Source organism: Budorcas taxicolor, chromosome 21 (assembly GCF_023091745.1).
Source record: "Budorcas taxicolor isolate Tak-1 chromosome 21, Takin1.1, whole genome shotgun sequence".
Lineage (NCBI taxonomy): Eukaryota > Metazoa > Chordata > Mammalia > Artiodactyla > Bovidae > Budorcas > Budorcas taxicolor.
The window spans coordinates 28,831,284-28,857,465 of record NC_068930.1 but is presented as its reverse complement, the minus strand read 5'-3'; the positions used below and the strand labels follow the sequence as shown (position 1 = coordinate 28,857,465).

Here is a 26,182-nt window from a genome sequence, read left to right as displayed (position 1 = left end):
ATCTGTTTGTAAACATGTTTAAAGAATGGACCTAGGCATACATTTTTAGATTTTGATGACATAGCCATTTTGGATAGTATAAGTAGCAAAGGTAACTTTTACTTTTTCAGCAGCACATTAAAGCAGCCAGCAAGAGATGCGTTCAGGTCATGGTGCCTTATGATGCAGCTGATCTCTCAGCAGACACAGACGGCAAGTCTCTTTACGTGGTGTTCTGCCTTTACTTGTACAATTCATTGTTAACATTCTGATTTTCTATTAATCTTTTGTGAACTTCCTGATATGTGACAAAGTATGTACAGGCTACTTTTGAACTATTTTTTATCACAGTATTATTTATTGCTTTCTTTCAATAAAGTACTGAAGCAAAATTTCTGCCAATAAAGAGTGCCGAGGGTAAGCTGTACTCTCAATGAGAACAGACCAGAGCTGGTAATGGGAGCCCGTGTCACCACACGAACATTCTGTTAAGAGAAACGGGTGGATACAATGGAAAGGCTAGAAGGTGGAAGTATAGGTGTCCCCAAAGGACAACCGACCTGGAATTCATGTCCTTGGATCTGGAGACAAGGGACTCCATCACTTCAGCACCTGCGGGGACGGGGCCCCTCTGCTGCTGAGGCGTGGGCAGCAGGCCGAGGGTGGGAACAAAGTGCAGGTGTCGAGGCTCACCGTGGATCCCAGGGTGGGGTGGCCGAGGGCAACCCTGACGTGGACCCGAATGATGCACTAGGGAGTGTACGTGTGCACGCTTGTGTGTGGGAGCTTTTCATGTTATTTTGGTCAACAGTCTTTGTTATTCATATATCCACAGAAACAAGAATGTAGCAGGGGGAGGTGGGAGGGAGATTCAAGAGGGAGGGGACACACGCACACCTATGGCGAATGCATGTTGCTGTACGGCAGAAATCAAACCGATATTGCACAGCAGTTATGCTTCAGAAAAAAAGAACATAGCAAGGTGGTCAGGAAAGTATGAAAAAAAGATTTCTCAGAGAGATTTATAATCACAACTCTGTGTACATCTGGGAGCAGGCTGCCCACCACCATCAGACCTTCCCATCAGCATCAGACATTTAAGCCCCAGCATCAGGCCTTAGTCGAGCATCAGGACCTCCCCCAGCATCAGACCCTAGTCCAGCATCAGATGTTCCCGCCACAGCGTCAGGGCCCTCCCCCAGCATAAGGCCCTCCTCCAGCATCAGGCCTTAGTCCAGCATCAGGACCTCTCCCAGCATCAGGCCCTAGTCTAGCATCAGATGTTCCGCCCCCAGCATCAGGGCCCTACCCCAGCATAAGGCCCTCCTCCAGCATCAGGCCCTCCCCCAGCATCAGGCCCTCCCCCAGCACCAGGCCCTCCCCCAACATCAGGCCCTCATCCAGCATCAGACCCTCCCCCAGCATCAGGCCTTAGTCCAGCATCAGGGCCCTATCCCAGCATAAGGCCCTCCTCCAGCATCAGGCCTTAGTTCAGCCCTAGACCTCCCCCGGCATCAGACCCTAGTCCAGCATCAGATGTTCCCGCCCCAGCGTCAGGGCCCTCCCCCAGCATAAGGCCCTCCCCCAGCATCAGGCCCTCATCCAGCATCAGACTCTCCCCCAGCATCAGGCCTTAGTCCAGCATCAGGGTCCTCCTCCAGCATCAGGCCCTACCCCAGCATCAGGCCTTCCTCCAGCATCAGGCCCTAGTCCAGCATCAGACATTCCCCCAGCATCAGGCCCTACCCCAGCATCAGGCCCTCCTCCAGCATCAGGCCTTAGTCCAGCATCAGACCTTCCCCCAGAATCAGACCCTAGTCCAGCATCAGGCCTTCCTCCAGCATCAGGCCCTAGTCCAGCATCAGTCCTTCCCCCAACATCAGGCCCTCCCCCAGCATCAGGCCTTCCCCCAACATCAGGCCCTCCCCCAGCATCAGCCATGGCAGCCCCACTTGTCTGACACTCCTGAGCACACTTAGGCTGCCCCAGAGCAGCAGGACAATAGCTCTTGCAGGATGTGCGTCTTTAGGAATCACCTGCGGAGCAGCAGCAGCTGGGGTCTGTTTCAGGCCAAGGAGAGGCAAAGAAGAGGCACTTGTGCCGGAGGCAGCGGTGGGTGTGGGCACGTTCCCCAATTCTGCTGCCTCCCCGAGGGGGCTTTGCTCTCCTGCTCTTCTCACATGCTCACTCCAGGGCCCCAGGGCTGTGTCCTTCCAGATTCACGGTCTCCTTGATATCTCAAGCCCAAGTCCTGAGTTGCGTCCCAGTCCGGCGTGGCAGAGGGCTGGGAAAACCCAAGCTCAAGGGCTGAAAGGATCCCAGGGGCACAGCCGGGCCCCAGCAGGTGGCAGAGCAGGCGATGAGGGTGGCCGCCCACAGAGAGCCCCACAGCAGCACTGGAAGGAGAGCAGGGATGCCTTAGCTCACTTGGGGACGTCGCCTGGCCTCAGCACTCAGATGTCACCCCCAGCAGCTCTGGGAATACAGGAAGCCGGTGAGTGACACCACGCCACTTGGGCCGTGTGGGTGGGCACTGCTGACCATGGCCTCGGTTTTCATTCCAGTTCCAACTGTCCCTCCAAGGGCGGGCGGGCTCCTTCTCCGAATGGCACAGATATTTTCTTTGTGGGTGAACACATCCCGGCTTGTCTCTGTCGGCACTGTTGTCGCTCTTCGTGTGTTTTCCTCTTCTCATCCTGTGCTTGCTGCTCTTCCAGTTTAACTTAGGAGCAGCCCTCTTATTTTCTGCATTTCCTAGTTGTCAGCGTTCCCTGGGGCTTTCCAGGTGGCGCTAGCGGTAAACATCCTGCCTGCCACTGCAAGAGATAACGAGACATGTGGGGTCGATCCCTGGGTTGAGAAGATGCCCTGGAGAAGGGCATGGCAACCCACTCCAGTATTCTTGCCTGGAGAATCCCACGGACAGAGGAGCTACTGGGCTACAGTCCCTGGGGTCACAAAGAGTCAGACACGACTGAAGCAGTTGAGCACACACTCAGCTTTTAGTTCAGTCACTCAGTTGTGTCCAACTCTTTGCCGCTCCATGGACTGCAGCACTCCAGGCTTTGCTGTAATTCAGTCTCCTGGAGTGTGCTCAAACTCATGTCCATCGAATCAGTGATGCCATAGAACCATCTCATTCCTGCTGCATCCACCAGAGAGGTGGCTGGGGCTCGGCAAAGTGCATGGTCCCACTGCGTGGATGTGAACCTGCCCTCACCACTGCCTCACCGCGTGACCATCACTGTCTGCTCCCCTGTAAATCGGGAGGTGGCAGCACCTGCTTGGTAAGGGGCACACACAGCATCTGGTATATAATCAATGCACCATCCAGCTCAGTGTTGTATTCACTAACAAGAGGGATAGCACTGAATAATCTGCTTCTTTTTCTCTCTTCTCCCTTCACTGTGCTCCAGACCACATCTGTTTTACTCACCCTGTAAATCCCACACCCAGCAAAAAGAAGACACTCAACAAATATCTGGCTGAAGAGGCAGGAACATACCCTGTCCTTAAGGAGATGAAGCCAAGCGAGACGGGGGCCTGATGATAACACTGTGTGATGAGGAGACCCCAGGAGGACCTGCGTGGCTGTGGGCTGGGGTGGGGGGCATGGGCAGAATCCCTCATGAGCCCCTGGGGATGGGGAAAGTGGCAGGAAGGAGGGGATGCTGTTCCTTGTGGGGTGCCCACAGATTGTACCTCACTCCTCTCTGATGAGCACTTAGGCCGTTTCCAAACACTTGTCACTGTTCTGGAGAAAACAGTCATTGCCCGGCTCCTACTCAACCGGTTTCGTAGAATACGTTTCTCATCGGAGTATAAGCATCTGCTTTACTCATTCCATGCTCCGTTCACCCACCCATCCAGCGAGCCATCTGTTCATCCACCCGTCCACCCATCCACTCATCAACTGACCTGATCATCTCGGACCCTAGAGAAGACGACTCCTCCGCTCCTCCCAGGAGGACACCCAGCGTGAGTGACAGGAGCCTCGTGGGGACAGTGGGGGAGGCACAGAAGGGACATACATGCAGACCCTCCTCCCTCTGAATGGTGAAGCACCCACCTGGTCCTAACGCCTCCTTGCTGGTGTGTCCAGGCCGGCCCTTTCCCTTCTTGCCAAACCAACGACCGATGGAGGACTTGATGCCCTTCTTCTTTGGGGCTTTCTGCAGCGAGTCCTGGCTGCTGTTGCTGTTGCTGGGGTTGCTCCCGGGACCGTACTGAGAGCCTGTCGTGCTTCGGGGAGAGAAAACGACCTTTAACTGGCACCCTTGTGCACACACACACCCCTCCATAAGACCTACTGATAGAATCGGCCACCCAGCAACACCCACGCCTCAACCTCGCAGCAGACAGTGGAGTCTCCTTCACCAACCACACTCCACACGAGTGATGCAGGCTTCCGGCCACAAACAATGGCCCCAGGAAGCTGAGATTCTCTGACTGGAGCTCTCGCCCAAGGAGGTCTTCACTCCAGACGAGCTGGTGCAGAGGGCGCCCCGACCCTCCCTCAGGGTCTCTGCTGGGCAGGTGACGATGCTCCCAGAGAAGGCGAGCTCCCCAGTTCTGGGCAGTTCCCCCCGCCTCCTGCAGGGTGACCATCCTCGGCCGTGGCAGGAGAGCGACGGTCACTGTGCAGGGCTGCTGGGCAGGTGACCGCATGTGCCCTCCATCGAGTGCTGCCTGGCTCACGACGGGAGCTCAGCAGGTGGGGGTCTGAATGAGGACAGTGTCAGTCACAGGAGGGGACAGACAGTCTCCTGAGAGGAGACCCCTGAGGAAAAGGGAGGGACCCTCAAGAGCAAAGCTGAGAGGCACGGAGCCGTAACCATCAGGAACGCGCCCCTGCCTGGCAGACCTCTAGCAAGAGCAGGAAGTGACCTTCCACAGGAGTCAATACGTAGAGACAGATGTTTTCTAAAATCACTGAGGTCACTGAGCTCTTCTACCCCAGCACCTGAAGTTCACCACTAAACACAGGCACCAAATCCAGTGAGATTCCTTTACAACCATCCTTGCAACTCTTTCAAGACAAGAGGCACAGGGCTCCTGAAACTGACGATGAGGCGAGCAGGCCCCTTACTTGCCGGCGTCCCTGATGTCCTCGTCGTTGGCTGTGCGCAGTGAGCCCGTGATCCGGTCCAGCCGAAAGGACCGCAGCGAGGCGGAGGTCGAGGTTTCACATTTGATGGTGTCATCTTCTACCTCTTCCTGTATGGCTGGCAGCTGAGGGAGTGAGGTAAGTGTAAAATTGGCTAACAATAGACTGTGTCGAAAAAGGCAGTCACACAGGCTTTACATTATAACCAGAAACTTACTTGAAAATATATTAGCTATGCTATCCGCCAAATACAAAAAAATCCTTGTTCTAACTTAATGCCATCTTAAAGGACTGTTTGTTCAAGAGAAGCGGGGCCGTGGAGCAGTGAGAGCACCCCACTGAGTGCAGAGACCATGGACAGGAGCCTCCCTGCAGCCGGGCTCTGCACTCCCTGAAATCCAGCGAACAGATGGCCCTGCCAGGCAGGACAGCAGAGCCACGCCAGCACCGTCAACCCTGCATGGCATGAACTGCCCTGATGAAAGGACTGTGATCGCCAGATGCTGCTCAGAAGCACCACTAGCAAGAGTAAGAAACCTCTCAGCAAAGCCGTCCAGACCGTTCGATTTGAAGGAGGAAAGGAAACAGCTTGTACCACCACCCAAGATCATTTGTAGTGATGATGCAGGTTACTGAACCCATGACAACAAGTGAAACACAGAAAAGGTACCTAAGCCCTCCATGCGAACACCATGTGTCTGGCTTGTATCTCTCAGTAACATACAGACCAGGGGCTACACACTGAAGTGCTTACACCCAGTTTGAGTGTCATTTGCTCACTGTGGTTTACATAAAGCTCTCCTAGGTCTTCACTAAGAAATAATCTTGTATCAACCTAGAAGGGGTGGGATGGAGAGGGAGATGGGAGGGAGGTTCGAAAGGGAAGGGATGTATGTGTACCTATGGATGGTTCATGTTGAGGTTTGACAGAAAAGAACAAAATTCTGTAAAGCAATTATCCTTCCATTAAAAAATAAACTAAAAAAAAGAAAAAGATGATCTCGCCTGGACTCCCAGCTCTTCCGCTAGTCCTGGGTCTGAAGATAGGAAAGACACTGGTGGCAACAGTGTGGGGAACAGATGAACCCCTCGGGGTCCAGACAGGTCTCACTTATACATTTGGGTGTGTGGTTAAGCAGGGGAGGTTTGAGGAAACATGCATGGCAAGTATTTTTATAAACAATGAGTGTGTTGTTTTAACCAACTAACCAGTCCTTTTTTAATGGGATTCTGTAAAGAATACTGGTCCCGTGCAGCCCCACAGGAGCTTGGTGACAACAAAGTGACTTAGTGCAAAATACACCTGAACTCATTTAACAGCAGCTGGATAAACTGGGCACCCTCCCCTGACCTCTACCAAGAAACCTCAGACAACAGAAGGCTACAAAGGCTAGAAATCATCCACATGGAACTGAACAGGGATCAATCTCAAATTCAAGTTAAAATAAGCACTTATAAAAATCAGAAAACAACAAAGAACAGAGCAGGGAAGTGACACACCTGGGTTGACTATGGACTCAGTGGAGACAAACACCTGCCTTAGAGTCAGGGACCACGGCCAGCCCCTTCCCCCGGGCCTCCTCCTAAGGAAGGCTCTGGGTCCGCAGCCTGGCCGCCCTCCCCCAGGATGGGAGCCGCCCCACTGGTGCCCACGTGACTAGGATGGGCAGGGCCGTGTCCTCACTTACCAGGAGGGCAAAGCAGGCCACAGAGCAGGCGAGCGGCACACCCAGGTCACAAACCCCAGGGTGATGGCGCTGCTCTGCTGTGCCCAGCAGAAGGGCTCCCGGGCACTGAGCTGCCTGAACTGGAGCACGGCTGCCCGAGTCCTGCAGGAAGGCCCCAGGAGTGCTCCATCAGCGGGCTGGGAGTGGGAGAGGGACAAGGAAGGCCAGCCCTCGGGGCACTGGACTCCAACAACAGGGGCTCAACCAAGTGACCAAACGGGAGAGGCAGCGAGCTCCCTCCTGATGCTCCCTCCATCAGGGATGCCGTGATGGACACGAGAGCCTCTGGAGCAAAGCGGGCTGGACGGCACCACAGGAAGTGTCCAGGCTCTGATCAGACCAGTCCGAACCACACTGCTGGGTGTGGGGGCCTGGGCACGGTGCTCGGCCTCTCTAAGCCTCAGTGTCCCTGTCTGCTGAATGGGGATAACAGCAGCCTGGACCTCACCTGGCGTCTGCGGGATTAGATGACAGACTCGGAAAGCACTCGACACGGTGCCTGGCGCACAGAGTCTCCTGCACACTGCTACCCACCGTCATTAAATTGGCTTCCCCCAAATCTAACTTCTATAGCTCTGATTCAGTCATTTGTTTAAAAAAATACTCTAAGCGGAAATTCCACGGTGGTCCAGATGTTAGGACTTGCCACTTTCACTGCCAGGACACTGGTATGATCCCTGGTTGCAGAACTAAGATCCTATAAGCTGTGCAGCATGGCCAAAAAAATAAGTAAGGAAAAATTTTAAAATAATAAATAATACTATCTCTATTATAAATAAGCATGAGATGATTAGAAGGCAAACAAGTGGGAGATGGGCAAACTGTTACAATTGTCCCATCAAATGACCTATTTCCAACAGAACCATCAGCATACTTTAAGTGGTGGGTGAGTTTCATTACTTCCATGAAAATGTCAATTATTCACCAGTACACAACCACAAAGTGTTCATTCATGTAAAATGATAAGGACTCTCTAATACTTCACAGAGAAACAGAGGCATGCTAAATTACTAAATAGTTTACCTTTTGACAATGCTTCCTTAAATCACTAGGCTGATAGATGCATGCAAAGAAATGAAGAGAAACCAGATTTCTTGCGACTTTGAAGCTAAAAATTCAAGAATCAGTACAGACAAACACAGTATAGCAAAAATGATGGCAAACATATAAGTGAGATGAAGACTTAGAGAACAGTAACTGGAAACAGAACATTTCTTTTGACCACAGAAATTAAATAAGCTATTCAAGATTTACTAGAGAAACACTATAAATTATTACTCAGGAAGATACAGTTCTATTACAACATCATGATTTATTAAAGCACAGCATTCTGTACAATAAAGCCCCTTAAACAGTTGTCTATTCTCAGCCAAACTTCTCTATAAGTTAGGTTCTCTTCATAAAAAACATGTTATACTTTAAAATAGTAATTTAACTGATGAGGAAGTTACCATAATACCTATTTGAACACTGAACAAATCGAACCATCTATTGGACATGAACATAAAATGCTTACCTAGAATTTGATTTCAAAGTTCTCAAAATAAATGTATTAAAGCAGGTTCCCTGTGAAAATATGTAAGAAAGAAAGCTAGCATAATAGCAGGTGCAGTCTTTACATTTTATTAACCGTAGAAGATGCTTTTTAAAGAGTCTAGTAGAGACATTCACTGTGCAAAAGCTGATGAGATTTATAGTCTTAAAAACAAGCACCAACACAGAAAGGATATTGTGTCAAAAGTCCATTAATTCTACACTTAAGAAGATCATTTCTTTAGGTAAGGATAATCTCATTTATGAATGACACATGATATGCGGTTTAGGATCCATCTACATTATGCTTGTAACTGCATAGTGATATGCTAATTCAAACTTACTGCTATGGGGGGAAAACACCATTTGATGAGACATGAAGACAAAGCACAAACCCGACTAAGGGGACGCCTGCTGTGGACCACAGCACTGCTATGACCAGAGCAGGTGGGAGGGCGGGGAAGGGGAGATGGATGGGTCAACTGCAGCCTCCGGGGCGAGGCGGGGCAGTGGTCGGAAGCTGGGGTCTGGATTGACAACCACTGAGCAGGCAAAAGGATAAGCCAGGAAATCAAAACCAATGATGAAAGCAGACACACCGTCAGAGAACTCCAACAGCAGGACAAAATATACAGAACTGTTCTTTTACAAACACTCGGAAAGAAATCAATCGTGAAACTACAGAGAAATCGTCAAAGAATTTTAAATATCAACTAATTAAGCCAACTAAGCAAATTATAAAAACAGTGTCTCCAAAGACCACAAAATGAACTAGTTACCACTTCACATGCCGCTAAATGATTCACAGTTAATTTAATTACATGCCGACTAACAATGCAGCTAACATGAAACGGGTGGTAACCAAAAAAAAGTGAAAATACAAGTGCAGTTACAAAGCAGAGTGTTGTAAACACGAGTTCATGGGGTAAACAGCAATGCACTCGCAAAACCTAAGCTAAACATGGAAGAAAGCTGGAACATGTGCTTTAGAGCCGCACACTCTGTCACCAAAAGCCCTAGGTCGTCATCCCGTTTTCAGACTCGGAAGAGTGAGGAAGCCAGACTTCTTCACTAGGGCCCTGGGGCACCGGGCTTTTAACCTGGTTTCACACGCAGAGCTGGCCTGAGCGTGCGGCCAGGCGCATCAGCCAGCAGACCAGTTGAGATTCCTAAGCCAGGGGTCCAAATATCAAGACTCATTTGTCGCTGTGTGATTATGGAATGATTTCGCTCAGTCGCGTCCGACTCTTTGTGGCCCCATGGACAGTGGCCGACCAGGCTTCGCGGTCCATGGGATTTTCCAGGCAAGAATACTGGAGTGGGCTGCCATTTCCTTCTCCAGAGGATCTTCCCAACCCAGGGATCGAACCCGGCTCTCCTGCATTGCACACAGACGCTTTACCGTCTGAGGCACTAGGGAAGCCCGATTCGAGACTAGGCAGTTTTAAAAATCTTAGACCTCTGAGCGTAGCAAACGTACCTGATTTTCTTCTGGGTAAAAAGAGAAAAAACAAACAAACAAAAGAAAACCAGTGTGCTCGGGGAGGGACGCGGCAGGGAGGAGGCAGACACATACCAGAGTCATGAAGCCCAGCTTGTCTTCTTCTTGCTCAGGGCTGGGCTGCCTCCTTTCGGGCATGGAGCGCCCTCTGCTGGGCGGGAAGGAGTCGGGATGCGAGGAGGCGGGATCCAGGTTGAGGGAGTCCGAGGATTGAAAGCGCCGAAGGTTGCTGAAGCTCCCACTGCCCACCCTGCTCTCAATCCCCTCCGCCCGCTGATCCGTGTTCTCCTTGTCTTTTTGTTTCAACCTAAAACAGAATAAAATCATCACCTGCCTTTGTCAGCAGAGGAACATGTCTGGACAGCGAATTTGGGCTTGCATTCTGTGTCACGATCAGCAAATTCCAGGAAGACTTGCTCAATTAACATCTCAGCAAAAAGGTTCAGCTTTCCCTCTTTGGAATATTCTCAAACTTAGAATAACTTATCATTGAGTCTTACAAAGTGGCCCCTCATCATTCACGTTTGATTTGACTTATTTACTCTAACATTCTGATGGGGCCTGGGTGCTGACTCTCGCTGTGAGGAGATACCTGAAGCTGACCACCTTTTCCTTCCCTGCTCTCAGGGCAGAGATGCACGTCAGTGCCTCAGATCTTTTCCACTGGGAATCCGGAACTCCGTATAACCAAAACAGCGATTCACGAGCAAGCTGGAGTTTCTAAACACATCTCCAGACCAGATGAAGTGCTGAGTTGCACTTTTCATTTTGTTTTATGCTTGTGTATGTGCAAACGCATCACTTGATGAAGTTCTCCACCAGCTTTGTGTGAGTTTCTGGATTCAGGTCAATGTGCTGCATTAACCTAGAATTCACAGTTACTGCTCTTCTCCCCTAATGTGTCATGGATGATTTTATATACAGATTACATGCATGATTATGCAAATAAAATGATTTTCCCATTAAAATACAAGATCCTTACAGGTAGTAAACTCTCCAGTTTCACTTCTACTTACACATCTTGAAAGTTTTTCACTGTTGACAAGTTGATGGACAGAATTTACCATTTACATCAAGTCAACTTGTTGCATAAGGAAAAATCATTTTTACCTGACAACTTGCTCTAAAAATAAAAATATTAATACACAAGTGTTCCCAATTTCCTACGGGGATGAGGAAAGACAATCTTTCTGAGCTTGTCTGTGCTCAAACACGGCCCACAAAGCAGTCTGTCTCAGCGTCAAAAGTACAGGCGGCACCATCTGTGTTTGCTGGTTGTGCCATTCACCCGTGCCTTTTCCCCGAGCCCCCTGCACTCGACCGGCAGGAACGCGCACCTCGCCAGGGGTGACGGGATGAGAACAATCTGAGCAGCAGCTCTGCCAGGTCCTGTGCAGGGTCACTGGCCTGCGGCCACTCTGAACGTGGACTCGGGACAGGAGGCACAGCTGTGCAGGTGTGGCACCAGGCAGGCCTCGGGGCCCCAGCCACCCGGCTGCACCCAGACCCAGGGCCCCCTGCTCACCATGAGGCGGGCCTTTGGGTTCTATCCCAAATTTGTAAACTGTTCTAACTGCCAAGACTGGGTCTAAAGAAAACATTTTAAATATACTGATGAGATGAGAAAAACTCAAACACATGTCCTTGGATCACTGTCTTACACCAAGCCAATCTTCACAATGTATTAAGTTCAAAAGGAAAATGCAGATCTGAGTGGGAATTTGCCAAGCCCAGAACCCCAGCTTTTCTGTTCCAGGTGGCTTTTCACCAGAACGTAGAAGGCTCCGAGGGACACACGAGGGCGAACCCTCAGTGCTGGAGGGTGCACGGGCCACAGGGGACACTGCCTCGGCACCTCACCCACCTTGGGGCCCAGAGCTGAGCGGGGGACACCCCACAACGCCCCCCCACAGAGTGCTGACACCACACTGTGGACAGAATGCCCTGGCTGACTGAGCTCTATAATCAAGGGCAATCTCAGAACTGAATGTCAGTTTTCTTACTACGGAACACTCAGACTTCTCTAAGCAGAAAACAGCTCCTCAGAGAAGCCGAGTCTCCGGAGAGCTGGGCTCAGGTGCACCCACCAGATTTCTTCGTTGATCTTGTCCAGCTGCTCCTGAATCCTCATGGCCAGAGTCTCGGCATCGGCCTGGCCGCTGGGCGACAGCAGAGCAGGCGAGCTGAAGAGGGTGACCCCGTCGCCCTCGCCGTCTGACACGCCCTCGTCACTCTTGAACACCTGGCCCACGTTGGCCAGCACGCTGGCTTGCTGCCCGCACTCCCGGTCTTGATCTTTCAGGAGCTGCACCTGGGCACGAGAGGACCATTTCTCGTCAGCAACATTCTTGGCACCTCAAGTCTATCAGGAACTGAACACAATTTTACATGGAAGCCCTGACTTTGGACAAATGGGCCCTGCTTATGAGACACTGCCATCTCTTAAGCGAGCAGTACTGAAGAAACGGCAGGAGGAGAATCCAGTTCCTAGATGGCCTGGTGACATTCAGGTCTCAGCGTGGACGGAAGGCAATCCTATGAGGTTATTCACAAGGGTGGGCTGATGGAGTCAGAGACAAAAACCGAAAATTACAAAAATATATCCTTGCTTCCATCAGCCAGGCTGAAGGAAAATTAGAAAAAAAAACCCTTCAGCTCCACAGCCGCTGGGTCCACCCCACCGGTCATCACTCGTACTAGTCCGCCGAGGAGTGCCGTCCTCGCGGGTTCCCAGCCCTCCGTTTTCCAGGCTGGTCTGAACACGCACAGACAGGAGTGAGCAGGGGCAGCCAGGGGACGGGAGGGCCAGCCTCCCGTGGCTCTCCTCTCAGGGCACAGGCCCTCGGGCTGTTCTGGGGATGGCCCCGCACACCGCAAGGGCGCCTCTGTCATCTGAGACGCATGCAAGAGTGCCTGCTGGGCCCCGTGCCGCCCTCCCGCTCTCACACCTCACACCCTGCTCTCCGCAAATCTCCCCCCTGCCCCACTCTCACCCAGGTCCTGCCTTGTTTTCCCAGACATGACCTCAAAGCAACAGAGGGGCAGCCTCGAGCTGCTGGCTTGCCGGCTCCCTGTCCCCCATGGCCAGTACCTTCACTTTCTGTCTTCGTCACGACCCCTCCCCAGGGCTGGGCCACCCCTTTTCCTGGCTCCAGGACCACCTGCCATCATTCCTGCTCTGCTCTGGCGAACTAGCTGCCTATGGGTTCACCCCCGTCAGCCCGATCAGCACATCCTCTCCATTCTCTCGCCTTAAAATCGCACATTTTTGAACATTTTCATTCTGAGAAACTGTACTCTAAGTGTTCCACAGCAAATAGAAACACTCAGAACAATACTAACCCTTATAAACCATAATGAATAAGAAGTCACATCTCAGGCGTAGAAAAGCTTCTGGAGGAAACATGGCCAGCCATTGACGACAACGAAGTCTATAGAGAGAAGCTGGACTTGGGGTCGGGGTTCGGGTGGTGGGGGACAGGACTCACTCTATTGCCCTCGCTCCTCTCATTGCTTTAGACTGTCTCCATGGACCTCACATTCATTCCTGGGCATTGCTCACATTCATTCCTCTACACCCCACTTCACTTCCTCACGGGGTAAAACAAGTCAAACGGGCCAAGTTTCCGAGTCACTCGACTCAACCTGGCAGCTCTGTGCTGTCGGCCACGGCAGTCACTCGCCTTGTGCAGCACACTGAGGATGTGACGCAGGCCGGTGCAAAGCTCGATGTGGAAATCACACAGATTTCAAGACTCGCAGTGAAAAAAGCACGTGAAGCAGCCCGCTCATTTTAGGGAATTTTAGACTGTGTATGTGGCTCGTATTGTCTTTCTGACGGACAGCACTGTCCACGTGACAGGCTCATGCTTTGTCTCAGCTTTCGGGTGAACCCAGAAAGGACTACTTAGAATTCGGAACCACACACAACGGCCACACGCTCTAAATCCACCTATAATGCAAATCACATTCAATGTTCAAAACCAGAAATGCTATACACGTTACAGCAGTGGACTAGCCATAAGGAAAATGTAACTCCACTTCCGCGAAGCATCTGCAGTAACTGTAACAGTGAACCCAGCTCAGTTCAGCTCTTAACACATTTCTAAAGGATTTAGAGATTTAAGGACCTTGTCGTTTTGCATTTCTTCTCAACGCTTTTTTGCATTTTCAACTTCCCATAGGAGAGAATTCTGAAAAAGATACATACAGTGCTTTAGAGACAATTCTTAACAGACGTTGCGTGGACTGCGGGATGGCTACTCTCCTGTCTGAAAGCATAAAGCACCTCGGGATGAGGGGCGGACCTCGCGCCCAGAGCGAAGTGTCGGCACGAAGCCGGATGACAACTGTTAACACTAACTTGTACACAGAAAAACTCCTCCTTCCCCGACTGATCTTCTAGATCCAAGGAGGCCAGGTCCCTGGAGTAAGTGAAACTGCTTTATACTTGCTTTCAGCTTTTGCAGTTCAGTGGTCACTCAGGAAACTGGCGCAGGTTTCACATGTAAAATTCAAACCTGAGACAAAACTATCCCCACCTCAGGGCCAGCCCACAGGTCAGGGTGAAGAGAGCTCTCTAGTGAGGTGTGGGTATCATCTTGGGTTTTGTGGGGGAAAAATGTGCCGCAGAACTTGTAGTGACCATGGGTCTCTCTCAGACAAGCGTCACCCAAGCGCCGACCTCGGCGAAGGTTCTGGGCCTCGTCTTTAGGGCACTGGTGCAGCTGGGACAGGTGTTCACCGAACCTCCACCAGACTGTTGCCCACTGAGCTGCTCTGATAGAGGTTCTCAGACATTTTCCAAAGCAAATAAAAAGAGAGATGGCTGGAGTTGGAATATGAGAATGCTTGCTTTTACTTACTTCAATCTTTTCTATCACATTATATAAAAGATCCTGAACTAAACTTATTGATTTGGCTGCATCGGGCCTTAGCTGCATCACGTGCGATTCCTTTGATGTGATTGCCACGTGGCACATGGAATCTTAGCTCACCAACCAGGGATCGAACCTGCGTCCCTGACCTTGCAAGGCAGGCTCCCAGCCACTGGACTGCCAGCAAAGCCCCAGAAATAAACTTCTAAGAAAGAAACGAAGGGGTGAGGGTGGACCTAGAAGAATGTTCTAGCACAGCGGCTGGTAACATCGGGGCCACTGGTGATTCCGCCTCACTGATGCTTTCTGGAAGGGTTGCGGGCACACATCTATGTCTGTTCCTTTACACACTGCCTGTGGATGCTGTCACGCTTATTGACTAGCATGAAGGCATAAGGCATCAGCATTCAAATATTTTTAAAGCAAAACAAAAGTTTACTTTGAATTGGCTTAGTCATAAACAGCATCCCAATCTCAACAGCCTCTGAGCAGCAGTTCTGAAAGTAAGGAAGTGCACCCCTGATCGGGAGACATTGAGCCCTCTGCTTAAGCAGAGAGGGAGCCTCACCGAGGTCTCATGATGGGAGTCAGAACCACAGCCCCCTGGGAGCCCACATGTGAGGCTCTGCACTCCAGGCCCAAGAACACAGCTATGGTGGGGACAGTACTGACCCCTGAGGCTGGACCTGGGATCCCCACTCCATTTCCTGGATGGTCGGTACCGCTGTGTGGCCAACCCTTCCGGGAAACCTCTCTCAGGGCTCTCTGATGCGAGCCTCCACCATCGCCCTTTCCTGGTGCGCCTTCTGTCGCAGCGCAACTTCGGTTCTCCTCCTGCCTAGGAGCAGCCATCCTACACACACACCCCACGTCTGGACCAGCAGTTTGGCATGTGGGACTCCAGCGCCACGTCCGAGGCAAGCACCTCCACACCTGGGCACCATGCCTTCCGTTTCACGGGCCTCGGGCTGGCTCCCTCAGGTTTGAGGGCCACTCGTAAGGTCCAACTGTATGCTGAGCAGCTCCCCGGCCTGGATGGTCAGAGCAACAAGCGTCCTCCTTGAGCGTGGGGATCCCCTGGCCCCTGCCCACCACCTAGGGGCGACCACATCTGGCCCTGCTCCCGAGGTTGGGTGCCTGGATCAGCAGACAGGGCCACACACGCACACTGGACGGCAGAGACAGGAGCGGCGGAGAAAGGCAGCGCCGGCCCCGCCCAGCCGCGTCTCCGGCCCACACGCCCCTCTCCTCCATGCTGCTGTGTCTCTCTCCCGCCTGTCGGCCAAGAACAGCGTCAGCTCCGCTCGCAACGACCCTGTCCTGACAGCACGCGGGCTGTGACCGCAGGGACGGCAAGCGGGCCATGCTCTGTGCGGACCACTGGCCCCGGGTTCGCGGGGGGCACACCCGCACGCCTGCTCACGCAGCCAGCGCGGCTTCGTGTGTGACACGTGGGTGACGGAGGGTGCTGGTGACCGGCTCGTGAGACGAGAGGTGCTCCCCCTGGCCCCAGGCCCCTTCCTCAGACTGCCTGGGGCGAGCCAGCGCGGGCAGCAGGCAGTGGCAAGCACGGGACACACGAGGGCACACGTTCTTCCTTCCTAAGCTGGGAGGTAAGTTCGAACAGTTTCGCCTCCTTAGTGGCAGAGCTTCCGGAAGACAAAAGTTCAGACTACAAGGCCGACCGGGGACAGACAGCAAAGATGCCAGGGGAGAGAAGAAACCAGCCCTTGAGGGGAAGATCACAGGCAGAAGGCCGCCCCCTGGCGGCTGTTCGTGACCCTGCTCGGGGAGGGTTTGCGAGCACAGGACACCACCCGCCTCAGGAAACCGGCCGGCCCCTCAGGCGCTCCCTGAGCTCCAGGCAATGCTCCAACAGCCAGGCCAGCACAGGCCCGACCCGCCTCTCCATGCCCAGCCAGTGCCCACCAGCAGTGCAAGGCAACACCTTTCCCACCAGAAGGACGGGGTGGCTGGCTGGCTGTGGGCACCATATCCCCAGCAGCGCCACGGCTCCTAGACGCGGCCTCTCACCCGTGGGCTCCCGCGGACTGCAAGCTGGGAGTGGGGCCCTGGGTCTGCACCGTGCCCCGCTGTGACTTATTCAACAATGTATGAATAAAGACTTAAAACTGTGTTCATGACAGACCTATTTTGGCCATCTCTTAACGAGAATGGGATTTTTCTCGTTCTGTATCCTGCTAGGCTTTGAGTTGCTGACTGAACTCTGAGCAGCAGTGACTCGGAGCTGAAGCATCCTGGGGACACACAGAGCACAGGACAAAACTGGAGGGAAATTAACGTAGGGATGACACGGGAGCGGGGACTGTCCGACACTCAGGGAGCACTCCCATCGCAGACGGGCAGCACGACCCCCACGTCTGCGCTCCTTTGTGGACTGAGCAGCACGGGGAGGGGCACAGTGGGACAACAAGGGAACAGGCCCTCCCCGCGCCCGTCTCCCGGGGACCAAGAGCAGCACCTTGGAGAGTGCAGCTCCCCGCTGAGCCAGCTCAGCCACCACTTCTGTCAGCATCTGCTGCAGCTTCTGCTCTGCCAGCTCCAGGCACAGCTGCAGCTGTCGGTCTTTATCCTCCTTCTACAAAGGGAGAGCAGAACATCAAAACGGGCCGAGCGGTGTAGCCTCTGCCATTGTTAGTAAGCTGAGACAAAACCTAAATGCATGTGTCCACAGGATTAGTTCTGCTTCGGAAGCCGCGTTATGGTAATTTTTCTCTCAGTGTTCCTGGGCTTGGTCGCAGTGGGCAGAACACCTCCTGCCAGAGTATTTGCTCTTCCTAAACGTCTCCAAAGAAGTCTTTAAAAAAGAAAGTTCTTATATATTAAAGAAGATCAGGTTTCTGTAGAAGCTTATTCATTCCTATTGACAAGTTAAGGGTCAGTACTGACCCTTCTTAAAACATCACCAGAATCATCATTTGAAGGGAACCCTACCAACCCAGACGGCCATGGGCTTGTAAGCCAAAATATGGCTTTCATCTCCTCTGAAATACAGACCTGATCAGAGTGTGCCTGGGGAAATGCCAGTCAACTAATATTTGTAAATGCATGATTATTCTTTTAACAGATCTTCTAACTCTGAAAACTTTCAGTGTAGAACATTTAGACAGATTCTTTTTGGAAAAAGAAAAAAAATGAAATGATCTATACGCTCGGGTTCCTGAGAGGTTAGCGTTTATTTCTAAGCAGCTTTCTTATTTTTTCTGTGTGTGTATTACTCTATATACATACATAAACAATAAGATGTGCTTTAAAACCCTCAGAAAACAACAACGTAGTATTTTCTGATCTGCCTTTTACAGCCATTATTTTGTATATCAGAATGCTCTTAATTAGCATTCCACATCATACATTTCAATGGCTTTCTAGTATTTTATTTTTGTAGTGGGGCCAATGATACACTTTGTCACACACCAGACTGACTCACTTTGTTTTGGAGAAGCCAGATTTGGTTTTCCTGATTAAGTCCTGATTATGTGAGACCACACAGGAACAGGAGCAAGTAAAGCTCACCAAACCACAGGAAGTACAAAACCTAATCAGACTGGAGCTCTAACCCTGCCTTTTGTCACAGTGACCCCACTTCCCAACAGGCAGCCAGCTGCTGTGAAGTTCCCTGCTGCTCTCTGCTCTTTCAGGAAAAATGCTAACATGCCAACAGATTCAAGTCAAGTAAAACAAGAGTCAGGAGAGGAATTCCACAAAATGGTCAACCCAAATCCCAAATAATTCAAACCTCTAAGTTGCAGTCACCCTCAATTGTTAAAAAATGTATTTCCTTTCAGTACAGCTGATTTATCATGATGTACATCCACACTTTTGAACGCAGTATTTTAGGGTCATAAGAACTTTACACTGGGACTTGATTTCCAACATGGGAGTCACATGAAAAGGTCTTTACCTTCCTTCCTCAGTATTCACTACTACAGAAGTCAGACACAGTTCAGGAAAAGCCATTACCTGTCGATGCATAGAATCCTTATTTGCGATTTCATTTTCAAGTTTATCATCGAGGTTGTGCACAGAGATGGCTTTGCGCTGTGCAGCGAGGTAGCGTTTCTCAAGTGTAGTGATTCTCTTCTCCATGTCCTCCTTTTGGGCCATAGCCTACACCAGGCATTGCAGAGGAGAAAAGGTAAGTCATTATCATAGAATACTGCGATACAGTTAAGAGTAAAAAAGCTGGACTAAATCCTAAGTTTCAAATCAAACATAAAATTAGCGTCCTCAAAATTAAAGTCCTAGACATGGCAGTTTTCTGAGATGTGAGCAAAAACGCGCCTACCTCAAATGTCACATTTGCCACGATGGCACCCATCTGTCTTAATGTCTGTCTGGCCACTCGATTTACCAAGCTTCTTGTCTACATCATAAACCCAACCAGCAAACAAAAAGTACACTAAACTACTCTGTCATTGCAAGAATTCCAGGAGGGAAGGTATCTGGCATGAAATGAGGATCTCTGTCTCCACACTATACAGGCGGGCTTGACCCAGAACAGGGAGGGACCTTCAACAGATCCTACAGGGAGCTCCGAGGCTCATTTCCTCAGGTGAAAGTTGGTAAAATCTCATGCAATTTCCTCAAAATTCAATAAGAATATTAATGAGTAGAAACAGAAGTCACAGTGTTACACAACTGGGAGCAGCCTTCTCAAGCCTAGTTCTTCTCAAGCAGTTACACCACATGTAGGAAACGCTCAAACCAGGAGCAGAGCTTGCTGCCGATGCGACTCCTGTCCGCCGGCTCAAAATCCATTTCAGGTCCCTCCGTGCTCACTAAGTAACCGAGGTTGTCCTAACATTAAAAGTGCAAGGTCTTAAAAACGCTTTTTCCAGAATTCTCTGTGTATTAATCTCTGCCACCTAATCTCCTCCTGTTGCCAAAGAGTAGTGTGAACACGTTATACAAACATGTGCAAATATTTCTGTTTTGAGTTCTCACACAGAATGACTCACACCGAGCTACTAAACCAGTACACCTGCTGTACCACATGTTGGAGGGGTGCACTCTGAGACGGTCTCATGGGGGAGGGGTGGGGCAGGGTGGGCACTGTCTGTCTGCACAGAGAGGAGAGGCGAGGCTCACGGGAGGAGGCCTGAGCCCCCAGCTCTCTTCTGTTTTCACAGTGACCATTAGGGAGCTTCTCATAAATCACGACACCAGCAGACACGACCGCCAGAAACATCCTGATTCTGCATGGTTACACAGCACGGGCCTGAGGATCTGAGGGTGAGCAAACGCCACTCGACTTGTCTGACCGCTGGTATCACTGTCACACATCCTTTCAAGGAGCAGAACCTCAGAAAACTAGAGAAGATGGCCAGGCAAGCTGCCTCAGCAGAGCCCACACAGCATGTTCCCATCTCTCCGGGAGAATGGGCTCCACAGATGTTCAGACTCACCTGAGTGAATCAGAAGGAAATCTCAGCATCATCGGGAATATATTCAGCAGGCAGGTAGGGGGATGAACTGGGAGACTGGGGTTGACATATATGCACACTACTGATACTATGCATCAAGTCAGCAACGAGTGAGGACCTACTGAACAGCACAGGGCACTCTATCAGTGCTCTGTGGTGAAGTTAATGGGTAGGAAACCTAAAAACCAGGGAGATTTGTGTGTGTGTGTGTATACATATATATATATGATTGGTTCACATTGCTGTACAGCAGAAATTGACACAGCAGTGTAAAGCAACTATACTCCAATAAATGAATGAGTGGATGAATGAATTTTTTAAAAAGGAACACACTAGGCCCCCTAGAACTTGTGGAAATGAGGAGTCCACACCCAGGGTGCAGCACAGCCATGTTGGTCCACTGCCAACGGGCCGCCTGGACCAGGCCTCTTCTACCCCAGAGACCTTGACGCAGAGGCGGGAAGGCAGCCAGTGGCGGTCTCGCCAGTGCTCTGCTCTTGCTCACGCAGCCATGCCAAGGCTGAGATCACGGGGAGAACAAGGGACCCACATTCCGCCTCAGGACAACAGACACGTTCTCTGTCACTCACTTCACGGACGTCCTGCTGTAGTTTCACGTTTACTTCCTTGGACTTGAGGAGGTCCTTCCTGGCCGTGTCCAGGTCCTTCTCCAGCTCTGTTACGTGGGCAGAGAGGGCTGCCAGGCGGTCCTTCATCTCTCTCTGCTCCCGTGACTTCTTCTTGATGATTTCCTTGAGCTCGATCACCGGAGCCAGGTCTTCGTCGCGGGTTCTCTAAGGGGGAAAGGAAACCTTAGACAGCCTTGTTTTGGGAGGGAGGGAACGCAGCACTTCCGGGAAATCGGTGAAGTCAAAACTGCCTTCTGCGCTCTGGAGCTCACACGTCCCTTACGGCCACTGAGACCTACATGATGCATTGGTGAAAGGTCTCCACAGCCCCGCACAGACTGGATAGTAAGACGAGAACCAGACAGAGAGTGAGACCGAGGACATGCCTTTCCATTGGCGCTTGGCATGTTTTCTTGCTTGTGATTTACATCAAGCACCCCATCCATTAGTATCTTTTTCAGGTTATTCTTCTCTTTAAGAATCATCAGTGAAAACCAAAACATTGAATCAGAATAAAGAAATAAGTAAAGACAGCAAAACTCCATTTGGAAAAACTCAACTCAAAACTGAAAATACAGCATAAAAAGAAAATACATGGTGATGCTATCCATCTCGAATAGAACCAGGTGATTCGAGTCAGAATTTGTCTCCTCCTGGACAAAAGGGGTGCTTAAGAGATCCTGCAGCTCTGAGCCACAAGTCTAGTTTACTGGTCATTAAAATAACCCAGGTGGGCTGGTCCTCAATCAGAAAGATAAAGAACATCTGATGTCCACCACTACACCCTTCATACTTCCTTAAAATGAAAGGATACAAATGACAAACCCTTGGACTGCAAGGAGATCCAACCAGTCCATTCTGAAGGAGATGAGGCCTGGGATTTCTTTGGAAGGAATGATGCGAAAGCTGAAACTCCAGTACTTTGGCCACCTCATGGGAAGACTTGACTCATTGGAAAAGACTGATGCTGGGAGGGATTGGGGGCAGGAGGAGAAGGGGACGACCGAGGATGAGATGGCTGGATGGCATCACCGACTCGACGGACGTGAGTTTGAGTGAACGCCGGGAGATGGTGATGCACAGAGAGGCCTGGCGTGCTGCGATTCATGGGGTCGCATAGAGTCGGACACGACTGAGTGACTGAGCTGAACTGAACTAACTGAAATTGCACGATGAATGATCCAACTTACCTTGTTATGTGTGGCACCTAATTCTTCTAACAAACTACACCTTTCAAGTGCTCCTCGTGTGTTGATGTGTGTATATACGTGAGTGCACTTCTTAGTGTATGCTGCTGCTGCTGCTGCTAAGTCACTCCAATCGTGTCCGACTCTGTGCGACCCCATAGACGGCAGCCCACCAGGCTTCCCTGTCCCTGGGATTCTCCAGCAAGAACACTGGAGTGGGTTGCCATTTCCTTCTCCAGTGCATGAAAAGGAAAAGTGAAAGTGAAGTCGCTCAGCAGTGTCTGACTCTTCGCGACCCCACGGACGGAAGCCTACCAGGCTCCTCCACCCATGGGATTTTCCAGGCAGGAGTACTGGAGTGGGTTGCCATTGTATACTCACCCTAATACGCGGCTACTGTAACAGAATACATTTAATGTATCTCATTGATCTTAACATCAAAAAATCTGCTTATTAACAGCTTTAAATTCTAAGTTTGAGAGGGAAAGAAATATTACCCTAAAATAATTATATTATTTAGTTTTTAATTGCAAATTGATATACAGAATATAATAAGTCTTGAGACATTTATACCAACTAATACTTTTTAACTGGTGGCTTCCCAGGTGGACCTATGATAAAGAATCCACCTGGCAGTACAAGAGGGCAGGTTCAATCCTTTGGTCGGGAAGATCCCCTGGAGTAGAAGATGGCCACCCACTCCAGTATTCTTGCCTGGGAAGTCCCAGGAAAAGAGGAGCATGGTGGGCTACAGTCCACAGGGTCGCAAAGACTCGGACATGACTGAGCATGCATGTAGGCAACACTTTTTAACCATATAAAACTCTGACTTCTTACAGAAAAAAAGTATTTACAAGAATTCAAGAAGCTCAAAAGTCAACTAGTTACATAAATACATGCATCATCCACCTAACAAGGCTGCAAGTGTACAAATCCAGGATGGCCGGGTGGCTGGTACCTTCTTGTCCAGGGCCTTGTGGTGCTCAAAGAGTGATTTCAGTGACTTGATCACCTCCAGCTCGCTGGTCATGCCGGCTGTGGACTGCGCCTGGCACTTGCCCGCCGTCGTCTGGAGGGACGGTGTATACCGGGAAACCAGGAACTCCAGGTGCTCCAGCAGCAGCTGCAGGGCAGGGCCAAAGGAGCACCGTCAACCTCATGCTTGAATTCAGGGCCCGATAACCCCTCTCAGCCTCATGCTACAGCCGGAAACATGCTAAGGCAAGTCGGAATCCCGCCACTTCAGTCTAAAGTTAGAGTGGACTTCCCCAGTGGCCCAGTAGTTAAGACTCCACACTTCTGCAGGGGTCATGGGTTTTACTCCCTGGTCAGGGAACTAAGACCCCACACAAACTGTAGCATGGACAAAATTGTAGGTTAAGAGAACTCCCCCCTCAAATGTACGAAAATTATAGTAGCTCTCATCATAAATTTGAAGCAAAGTATGAGAACCCCAAACTGATCCACCCTGGTCTGCTCAGTGGGAAGATGTGAAAAATGACTTGAAAACCAGACAGAGTTTAAAGACAGCAACACGGAGCCCAGCGGTGGCCCCCGAGGGGCAAATGTCAACATGTGAGAATTCCCCTACTGACCATGATGTTATTCCTCTCTGCTTTCAGCAGAGCTATTTCTTCTTCTCTTGCAAGAAGCTGTTCCCGGCATATATTGACTTCTTCCGTAGATGTTGCCAACTCCTAGAAAACAGTGAAATGAGTAAGTAACTAAATACAAACACAAATTAAAAAGAGAGCGAGACTCTCAAGACTGACCCTGTCAAGTCTCTCCAGGCTCCACACAAAGGGTCTCCCTGCCCCTCCAGAGAAGAGGGGGGCCACTGACCCCAAGACCACACAGACCACCACAACTCAGACCGGCCTTCAGCCTCCACCTCGACCTGGCAGGCATGCGGCAGGGGAGAACCCGGAATCCAAGCCTGTCTTCTCAAGACCCAGGGACGTCTGAGAAACTTCCCTAAACATAAACCTAACAACAAAGTGGATAAAGAGATTCTTAAACGACACACAGACAAGTGACCTAGAACCGCTGGGAAGAGTGAGGAAGAAAGGTAAGATCTACAAGGCCATCAGGCTTTGGAGTGTTCCTCTGGGAAAAAGGCTGATGGCACCCCAAGGTCATCTGTTAGCCTGACTCCATTGAAGTCACCCAGTCATTCAATAAACTGGAGAAAATGTTAAAGTCATGTTTTATGTATTTTATCACAATTTTCATGCACGCGGTGCCGTCCACATGGTGAACTTGCTCAAACTGAACCACACGGAGTCTTTCATTCTTCTAGTTTTCTTTACACAAATAAAAAAATCCTGGGCTACATATTCCCCTACTACATACTGAGTATTCAGCGCCTAGAACACTGCCCAACACTTGTTAAGAGGCATGTAGTAGACATGTGAAGCTATGAGGGTGTATGTTATACACATAAGCAGCAGGTACCCGTCATTAAGATACTGGACACACTGTTCTGTGCTTTGTAAGATGGGAGACGTTAAGGGGCTTAGCCTTTCTGCTTCAAGGACTGACTCTATAGCTCAATCCACGTGCCCCAGTGACTCCTCCAGACAGTGTTTCCCTTCTTGTGGGGCCCCCGCCCGTCCTCCACGCAGCCCCTGCACAACCACTTACAAGGTCAACCTGCTGGGGTCGATCTTGCCCAGAAGGCCAAAACGCCCTGGCCGGCAGGGCCCACAGCCATGCTAACAAAATGAAACACAGCTCCAACGCTTCGCCGCGTGAAGGCCAATCCGACGGGCCCAGCCCCCGGCTGCTCTCACCTCAGGCCGCTCTGCTTCCAGGACTTGGGCCGAGGCCAAGTTCTTCCTTGTCTTGGCCTTTGCCTTGGGGATGCAGCACTGGAAAAGCGCCCACAGGCGGGCCCTCCTGCGACCCATCCTCGCGGATGGGGGCAGCCCCCCACTCAGGGGCAACTGCTGTTTCACGGCTAGATACCTCAGCACCCGAGCTATCACCACCGATCTCACACTACGACCACCACTATTCACACTACGACCACCGCTCTCACACACACCGCTCTCACACACCACTCTCACACACTACTCTCACACACGACACTCTCACACACCACTCTCAGACACACTGCTCTCACACTAGGACCACCGCTCTCACACTACGACCATCAGCGCTGCTGTCTCTAGAAGAAATGGCACGAAGGCTCTGCCTCCAGCACGTCTCCCAGGAGCCTGGCACCTGGAACCCACTGGGTCATAAGGGGCTCCATGGTAACAGGGGGGCTGGGCTCAGGCCCACCATCAAGGGTGCAGAGAGGGGGGAGGGGCTGCCCAAAAGATGACAGATGAGTGTGGGGTGCAGGAGAAGGAAGGCTGTGCCCACAGCTCAGGCCCACCACCAAACATGACCCTGCAAGGATACTGGTTCACAGTCGAACCAAATAGTAGCAACTGCTTCAGAAACCACCACCACTAGGAATGAGCACGTCTTCTAAGTGGGCTTCTGCTTCCTCTAGCCCCCAAACAAGCCTCCAGGGAGGCTACTGAAAGGGCACCACTGAACTCAAGGGTGTCCCCAGAACCCACCCGGGTGACAAGGACTCACTGCACTAGCTGCCCCTCGCTCACCCTGAGCTCCGTCCTCCCTGACTGACTCCCTCACTCGAGCTCAGCAAGGGCTTGACCAACCTCGCTCCAGGCACTTAAAATGAATTCACAGTGGGTACAGGGCTTCGGTCAATCTGCTGCGAACTCGCCCTCTTCACTTTGACCCTGGGCTGCCAGACAACTCTGCCCCGTGGGGGCTGCACGGTGGAGGTTCAGGGGTGTCCCTGCCTTGAGCCGTGACAGCCAGCGCCTCCCAGACCCCGCCAGGTGCTGCCCCTCCCTCCACGCCCGAGTCTCCCACCCCCTCTCCTGGCCCCACTCCCAGCCTCGCGGCTCTCCACTCGCCAGGGCACAGGCCATACGGCTCCTGGCTCAGCCGGGGCCTCTGCTGTCACTTGAGGACCTCCGTCCCCCGGGGGCTTGAGGCCCCATATCCACCCATCTCAGCAGTTACAGACTCTGCAAGATACAGAGTACGGTTTGGGGTCCCGCCCGCAGTTCACCCTGAACACATTCTCTTTTTTTCGCTTTATCTGCGAGAGTTCTCTGAGATGTCTTTCGAAAACCTCAACTGTTGCTTTCAAAAAGACTGTAAAATCACTGTG

The 26,182-nt window shown here is 51.2% G+C and overlaps 1 protein-coding gene across 1 annotated transcript; it reads right to left on the bottom strand.

Moving 5' to 3' along the window:
- Positions 1–3,206: 3,206 nt before the first annotated feature.
- On the bottom strand, positions 3,207–24,893 carry LOC128067015 (liprin-alpha-4-like). The gene is made up of 16 exons (XM_052660142.1): positions 24,777–24,893; positions 23,580–23,681; positions 22,937–23,107; positions 22,362–22,377; positions 21,989–22,037; positions 21,184–21,286; positions 20,759–20,962; positions 18,706–18,852; positions 17,207–17,323; positions 15,892–15,999; positions 11,935–12,158; positions 9,923–10,154; positions 7,837–7,866; positions 5,069–5,211; positions 4,049–4,221; positions 3,207–3,235 (listed from the first exon to the last, which is right to left on the bottom strand). The coding sequence occupies exons 1-16, from the start codon at positions 24,891–24,893 to the stop codon at positions 3,207–3,209; spliced, it is 1,965 nt and encodes a 654-aa protein (XP_052516102.1).
- Positions 24,894–26,182: the final 1,289 nt, after the last annotated feature.

Bases quoted from the DNA above. Each gene is read 5' to 3' on its own strand.
- LOC128067015 (XM_052660142.1), bottom strand. From the start codon at position 24,893: ATGGGTCGCAGGAGGGCCCGCCTGTGGGCGCTTTTCCAGTGCTGCATC. The intron at 23,682-24,776 runs GTGAGAGCAGCC...ACTGTTTTCTAG, and splicing joins TGGAAGCAGAGCGGCCTGAG to GAGTTGGCAACATCTACGGA. The intron at 20,963-21,183 runs GCATGTCCTCGG...TTTCCCCCTTAG, and splicing joins TGCCAAGCGCCAATGGAAAG to AGAACCCGCGACGAAGACCT.